Source organism: Sparus aurata, chromosome 12, assembly GCF_900880675.1.
Source record: "Sparus aurata chromosome 12, fSpaAur1.1, whole genome shotgun sequence".
In the NCBI taxonomy this organism is placed as follows: domain Eukaryota; kingdom Metazoa; phylum Chordata; class Actinopteri; order Spariformes; family Sparidae; genus Sparus; species Sparus aurata.
In genome coordinates, this window is record NC_044198.1 from 2,534,636 (window position 1) to 2,542,919 (window position 8,284).

The window sequence follows — 8,284 nt, forward strand, 5'->3', positions numbered from 1 at the left end:
TGACCCATCGACCTCCACACCCAGTAAACGGAGGAAACGGAGGCGGCTCAATCCTCCTGCCCTGTCCAAACCTGGCAACCCGACCGCTGGAATTACCTTTTTGTTGTCGCGACTACGATCTTGAGAACACTAGATGGCGTCATTCAGCTCATATTCCATATTCCACCTTTAACATTAGCTTACTAATTAGGAAAAATGTCATGGAATTTCAATTGAAATTCAGTAGATAGAGCACATGTGGCACTGTAGCTTGACTTTCTGCATGTGAAGTCGCCATACCTTACAGTCACACAAGTGCAGAAGACCCTGCAAATTCTGTGAGGAGATCAGTGGGGATCAACATTTTATTGACTTGACGATTAGTCAGTGATACTTGAGAGATAAAAATATTGGTTTTGGGTTTCAGTTTTAGGCCCATGCAGAAGTTAAACACACACACACACACACACAGAGAGAGTGCTGTACCTGCGGATGGTGAGCTGCAGAGTTTTGTATGATCCTTTGACCAGGGCGATGGCCTCCTGTCTGTATCCACTCAGCTCCACATCGTTAATGATGATTATCTCATCCCCCACTAGCAAAGGCTGCTCCAATCTGTCTGCCTTACCACCCTCCTCCACCTGCACAGAATAAAACACAAATACATGTGAGGCCAAATATACTAACAAATTGACTCATTTGTGTAACTTTTCTTTCTTTCTTTCTTTCTTTCTTTTTGTCATTCAAATTTCACCTTACAGTGCAATTAGAACAAAATGTCATTGCAGATGGAACACCATAGTGCAGGATAAAAAACAGCAGCATGTATTTACATAAAAATGAATAAATAAAAGTGTAAACATATATTTTTTACATGTGTATTTTTTTATTTCACAATCAAGTGAATCAGTCCTGAGTAGGTGTATGTGGGTGTGTAAGGGAGGTTGGAGAGATTGTTTTTTTGTGTTTAACAGTCTTATGGCATGTGGGAAAAATCTGTTGTGGAACCTGACTGTTCTGCTACGAAGGATTAATATAAATATGTTTGTGTGTCTTTAACTCCTGATGAGGTCATAGCTCATACATCAAACATGTCCTGTGAGTCATAAGGAACTCATCAGGCAGATGAGTGTTGGGATTTTTTATAAGATCATCACGCTCAGAAAAGAAAAAAACTTCAGACCTTGGAGGTCTACTGAGTTCATGCTGCCATTCTCCCTTGCCTTCAGCCTCTGTGCTAAGCTTAGCTTAACATGTCCTGGACCTCTCTCTGTACTGGACACACAGTGATGAAATTGTCGAGTCACACTTTCTGCGGCAGCTGTTATCAGGGTTTCTATTGTTCTGGTAGTTAGGAAAGATGTGGTGGTGTGTGCGTGTGTGTATTATGCAGAGAGTTACTGTGGGGAGAAGTAGGAGGTCTAGGCTGTTTGTAGTATGCCTAACTATTCCTCTTTTGTTCAATTTCAATATTTAATGTCACATTTACATCCCTGGCAAACTGGGTTTTACAGTACCTGCAGTAGTGTAACTGTGTTTTTTAGTATACTATTCTAATTACCTGTTGCGTTAGAAAAAAATATTGACTATGTGCTAGCCTCGTTTAATTCCTATCACCCGCGTTATGTGGCCTGCTTCACTCAGGCATCACTTTTCCACACAGGCTGTTATTGCGGACACACACCACTACGTTCAGAACTGAGTTAGTGCGATGGCGGAGAGCCAAGAAACCATCCCTAAAAGTGAGAGAATGTCCAAAGTTTACTAAAAGTAACTCCAGATTTGAAAAGTCTGTAGATAATCGTACAGATCAAAGGTCAGACAAGGCATGATGGGTAGAAATACAGTAACTAACACCAAAAAGTGCCTTTATTGATAGTTGTTTTCACACACTTTCCTGTGACTGACAAAGGTATCTAACACTGTTCTGAAACTATAAACTCCACTCATCTGGGACTCTTTGAATGTTAAAGCAGCTGCCAAGAATTTCTTGCAGGGTGTGTCGGACCCCCTTCTGAATTACAACATGTGTTGCCTTTTAAACAGAAGAATAATGTGTTTTGGTAAAGACACTGCAGCTCCAACATTTGTAGTTTGCTCAAACCCAGTGTTCACACTAATGTACCGAATGTGCTAAATGACCAATGTACAGTGGCTCTGAGGGTGTAAAACGTAACATTAAACCAAACTCAAGGAAAAAAAGACATTTCAGCAAACACATCAGAAATGAGGGGATTGGTGAAACATTGTGACCTCTGACAAACAAAGAAAGGTTTTCAAATGTGTCCAAATTGTGCTTGCATTTTTTTGGTAATAAAATGGAAATATAGTATAGACAAGTAAGGATGTGTTTAATTAGGTGTGCTAGCGCAAACATCCTCTCCATGCTATGAAAGAAAAACAGTGTTAAAACGTAAACTATTCCTCGGCCCTGGAGAACGGTGTACATGCCTGCACTGTTTGCCTTTTTCAGAAATAAATATACCCAAATAAGGCCTTCAGAATCACTCAGTACCTCAATGTGAGTGTGTGTGTTTGTGTGTGTGTGTGTGTGTGTGTGTGTGTGTGTGTGTGTCACTGCCTTTGGTATTCCAGCTGAAATTCATTATCCTGCGGACAGAGATATCCAAATAAAGCAGCTCAGCCTGTTCATACTGTGACTGAAACAACATACCTCCTCTAATCAATAAAGACTGTGTGATTTGGGAAAATATTCTCAGACAGTTTGTGTAGTGTGTGTGTGTGTGTGTGTGTGTGTGTGTGTGTGTGTGTGTGTGTGTGTGTGTGTGTGTGTGTGTGTGTGTGTGTATGTATGCCTTGTTGACTTGTAGGAACTTTAAATGAAGCAGTAATTACTTCTGATATTTCCTTTCAGTGAGTTCTCACTATCTAATAAATAAAATCAAATACAGTCTGACTTTTACTCCCAAGTATGGGTCAACAGATTATAATTTAAATGGGTCTTCCAGCTAATTTTGTACTCCAGTTCCAACTGTTTGGGGACTCACAAGAGTTTTTCTCTGTGATAAACTCCTACATATCCCATCACTTATTCATTTAGGTGACATTTTATGTAACTGCCTCACTGCCACATACAACTCCAGCACCACAGAGATCCTCAGTGCCCAAGTTATTTTAATCCAAACCAAGATCTTTTCCTAAATCTAACCAAGTAGTTTTCTAGCTACCAAACTGCAACTGTAAGCCAAAGGCCTGCTATGCCAGTCGCTGGTTTGCTGAAACAGACATGTTGTTTTGGGAACAGTGATATACTCTATGTAATTTTGGTCGTCGGCAATAAACCTATTCAGTTGTTTATGTATGAGGATGTGGTGACCAAATACATGCTGTATCTTTCATCTAGTAGTCCTTATATTGATTGGACCTAAATCAGACTCAGTCTGAATCATATCAAGGCAAAATGGGTAGGGTCTTGGGCTATAACCACAGGTCTCATGCATTGTAATCTACTGTAAAAACCTTGCAGTGGGATATTTAAAACTCAGCAGAAGAGGAACTGCTCCCTCTGACATTATTCTAAGGAAACAAAAACACATATTTTCAGGTGATTTTACACTAATGAAAACATAAATGCACATAAATCTCCCTAAATCATACGCTGGACCTTTAAAGAAAGTTACAGTTACAAGTCACAGGTCATACTGGTGCCTAAGATTTAACTTGTACTTCAGAGAATCTTTGCTACAAACTTGTTGACTAAGGTTGTATGATAAGCAGCTTTGTGAACAGAGTAGATCTATGTTGAACCTTGAGCAGTAGATGTTCACAGTTGAGAGTTTGGGTTACCTGGTAGGGAAATGTTAGTGCACACATCCAATTTGATGCCAGTCATGAGACCTTCAGATTAAGACTTATTAGGACCGTTAACCTGAGCTGAACTGCCACGATTAACAGAAACCTTCACTGTGACCTCTGACCCCAGCTCAGAAATGTAAGCAACACACTGCGCTGATAAACAAGCCGAGAGTGCCAAATCTGTTTGATTCTACCCTTGCTGATAAAGGCCTCATCTGTTAAAGCACTTTAACAAATCTGAATCTGAAAATCTACAACGGTGGGTACATGTTATTTTTTGTTTTGATAATTACTCGCTCCATCAAATCACTGTTTTAAAATTGAGTAATGTGAAGTGAAACATAAAACTGTGTTAATGAGAAGCATAAAACAGTGAGACTGTATTCCAATCATATATCTTATATGTAAAAATACTATGCCACAGTAAAAGTCTTGTATTCAAGATTTGACTTAACTCAAATGAGAAATACAAAAGTAATATCAATAAAATGTACATTAAATATCAGAAGTACTATATAGCTGAATAGCATATATCACTATTTGAATAATATTACAGAAGCATTAACAAAACGGCATCATTTTAACATCAGTTTTTCTAGTCTTTAACCATATTTATTGTTGGCTATTTGAATGCTTCCAGGATTAGCCACCTAGTACGGGCAGAGAGAAGACAGACATCAAAAAGAGACATGAGTCGGATATGTAGAGACCAACAGACAGAAAAAGAAACAGCGATGAAGAAAAACAAAGGTAAACATGAAGCCATATTGAGAAATAGTCTGAAAGACAGACACTGTCCAGCCAACAGTCAGTGTTTGGTCAAACATGGAGAACAGTGTACTCACTGATCTAAGAACAGTGCAAAATAAAAGCATGTCAGACTTCGAAAGCAACCAGGAAAACATATAATTCACATTCTTGTCCCTTTTTACAGAAAATTGGCTCCCATCCGAGAATAATTCACACACACACACACACACACACACACACACACACATACACACAAATTAGCCTACTGATTTGAATTTCAACAAAATGAGGCAATGAAGGCTACAAGGACACAGAACCATTACTGGCAGTTGTTCTTAACTAACAAAGCTAGCATGATAAATTAACAGTCAGTAAAATTTCATGGATGGACACACTCGCTGTACCAGCCCCTACAGTCAGTTATGCACGGCCAATACTGAGCATTTTATTGTTCAGAATCAAAATCACAATTTGAAAGAGGCATTTTTTCAATATAAGGCTATAACTCACAATATCAATGATGCATTAACAAGAGGTGATACAAATATTCACCAACCAGCGATTTTGCTGGCTAATTAAACAACTGCCAATTTTGTCGGCTGTAGTTAATTAATTTCTGTGACTTGGTCAGTTACATAAAGTAACTCTCTGCCCGCCAGTTTTGCATTTCTGTTGAAAAGGGTTTCCCAGGATGCTTACCGTAGCATCTTATTCCTATGCTTGGCTTAGTTCTTAGGACCAAGACACACCCATAAAACATCAAAGAACTTGTGTTGGTGAAGCTCAACTTTAGTTTTGCCTCACACGATCTTAAAATGTAAAAAAATATAAATCAGCATTTCTCTGACACTACTCCTGCTAATACAACCACTTTTAATTAAGGATATGTCGTGCTCAATCTTCTGAAAAAGCCAAAGACAAGGGCCCATTAGTGCCAAAGGTGACAGAGATTCTGCAATAGCACCACAATGGAGGTGCGCCTCTACACCGCCTTTGATTTTTCACACTGAGCCATATACGCTCCTAGTAACTACAACAACAGAATAAGTGAGGATGAACTACACTTTGTGAGTTGAATTCTTTTGGCTCAAAAACACATCACATAGTCACTACAGCGGGAGTAAACAGTAAACAGCAGGATCTGTCTGGCTCTTGCTGCCGGTACGAATGTTGTTGTCCAGATGGAACTGTGATGAAGTGTCAGTGGACAGACAGGGTGACTGCAACTTTTCCACATCTATCTGCATTCAATGTGCTTATCTGCATTTTTAGTCAGAGTATAAGTTGGTAGTGTTACCTGCTACCACGTTACTGTTGTTTGGTCTTGTAACGCTGCTTTGTGGGTTAAAGTGCAGGACATTTCACTTGTGATATTCAGTAAAGGATCTGTTCTGTTGTCAAATTGTGAACGACATCACGACATCACACCCTCAGAGGCAGAACAAAACTGACCCCCCTCTGTAACTTTTATACATATGATGAGGTGTAATAACTGTGCAATATTCCTGCCTCGAAATGACAGTGTGAGAGGGGCTGACGGTGCAACACAGTTTGACAAACAGGAGTCTGTGCTATTTAAACTACAAAATGGTCTTGCTGGGGAAGAAATCACTTGTATCTTTCAATTTTTTGTGTGTGCATTACTAAAATTGGTGGAGTGCCCCTTTAAATTACAATTTCAATATAAGTTATTGCACAGAGGAAGGCCAAAACAACTTCAACAACTTACCTCTGATCTTTAAGCAGATGTTTCATCTGTCATGAACAAATGATCAACAAATATTAGTTTTCTCGGCTTGATTAATCAAAACTAATCGATACTGTCAATTAATGTTCTCTAAACATCATATTGTCACAGTAGGCTGGAGTAATACCGCACTATATCGTGTGTGACATTTGGACAAAGGCTATGAAATGATTGAGTAATATCTACTACCTTGGAGATGATGAGCGGCTCTTCGTACTCCAGGCCGCCCTGCACGGTGAAGCCCCACGGCGCTCCTCCCTGCAGCCGGGCCTCTACCAGCACCCAGCCGCCTCCTCCTCCATCTCCGCCCGCCGCCTGCTTGAGCCCCGCCCGGCTGCCGCTCTCCATGCCCAGCCAGGGAGCGCTCACTCCGGGCTGCTCTGACCTCAGCCCGGCAGCGGCCCGGCGGACTCAGGATGGGGGAACCGGAATGTCGAAAACAATATCTCCTTCACCAGCGCGTTTCCTCCATTCATTTATAATTCCTCGTTAAGAAAACAGATTGCAGAAGGCGAGGCAAGAGGTGTCCGAGCACCGAGCTGCGTTTCCTGCAAAGTGCATTCCTGAAGCGCAGAGAGCGGCTGATCCTCCGGCAGCAGACACACTCCAACACCACCCGGACTATCCGCTGGACTCTGGAGAGGAGCTCAAAAAGTTTAACTGTGGGAGAAAGTCATAAAAGTTCAACATGTACGAAGGTCAGATTAGATCAGATATGCTCCAACATAAATCCAAACTTCCTCTCTCTCTCTCCCTCTCTCTCAATCTCCCTGCTGAAAATCAGTTTAGCATCACAATAGGATTTACTGCGACTCACTGAGCGAAGAGAAAGGAGAGAGACAGAGAGGAGAGCGACAGAGGGAGGTGGAGGGAGGCAGGGTGAGAGGAGAGAGAGAAGTAGGCGAGGAAAGAAAGAAAGAAAGAAAGAAAGAAAGAAAGAAAGAAAGAAAGAAAGAAAGAAGTTGGGTAGAAAGGAAAAGAAACTAGAAACTCCCTCTAGAAAGGGAAAAATGTTTAAAAAATAAGTAAAATGAAAAAGAGAGAGAGAAGAGCTGTGAATAAAGCCAGAGACACAGGTCCAAAAGCAACGGTTTCCTGTGTGTGTGTGTGTGTGTGCTGATGAGTTGTAATCCAATCCTCCACAGCAGAGCTGAACTGCAGCAGCCGGTCTGACACTGTGTTCCATTTTACACTGGAACCAGATTACTGTGGAGGGCCACATTAAACTCCCTGTTGGATCCATTCGTTAATACGGAAGAGGATTAGGGCCACATGTGAATTTCTTTTTTAGTTCTGACTTTAAAGTCAGAATTCTGAGAAAAAAGTCAGAATTCTGAGATTAAAGTAGGAATTCTGAGATTAAAGTCAGAATTCTGACTTTTTTCTCAGAATTCTGAGATTAAAGTCAGAATTCTGACTTTTAGCGAGTTAGCATTCTTACAGTTTTACAATAAAGGCTAGTGTAATTAGTGCTGTAGGTGTTTGGCAAAAACCAAAGTATTGGACAAACTGAACGTTTGACCTGATGATGACACATAAAGTTCAGGAATGAGGAAGAATTACATTTTGTGGTAATCCAACTACTAGTTGTTGCTAAAGGAAGTTTAAACCATGCTTATTGTGATACATCCACAAACCTGGCTAGTAGATCGAAACACTTTGACCTTACAGTAACAAACTTCCAGGTCGGAATTTTGCCATCGATTTGCATTACGAAGATATGTGAAATTGGCAAACTTGTTTATTTCTGTTGTCATTTTCAGCTGCAGCTGTAATGTTAAAATGTATAAAAACACGAAGGTCAGAACTATCTGATGTTTCTGCAGTGTTGATTTTATGTTCTGCGCTGCCTTGCTAGTTTCTTTGATATGCATGGTCTGCTAGTTTTGGGTAAACTCAAGCTGTCCTTTTTTCTAGTCTGTGTCCACAAGCTTACTTTGTGAAAAATGTCATTTTCAAAGGATATGAAAGCATCAAACATGCATTTTAGAT

General features: G+C 40.3%; 1 protein-coding gene across 3 annotated transcripts in view; it reads right to left on the bottom strand.

Annotated features, from left to right (window-relative positions):
- Nucleotides 1–7,184, bottom strand: part of shroom3 (shroom family member 3) — a 72,017-nt gene extending 64,833 nt beyond the window's left edge. For all 3 annotated transcript variants that reach the window (XM_030436353.1, XM_030436352.1, XM_030436351.1), the window contains exons 1-2: nucleotides 6,482–7,184; nucleotides 466–620 (exon numbers count right to left, since the gene is read on the bottom strand). In XM_030436353.1, coding sequence (XP_030292213.1) covers nucleotides 466–620; nucleotides 6,482–6,640 — 314 coding nt within the window. In that variant the 5' untranslated portion in view covers nucleotides 6,641–7,184. The remainder of the gene's footprint in view (nucleotides 1–465; nucleotides 621–6,481) is intronic.
- Nucleotides 7,185–8,284: the final 1,100 nt, after the last annotated feature.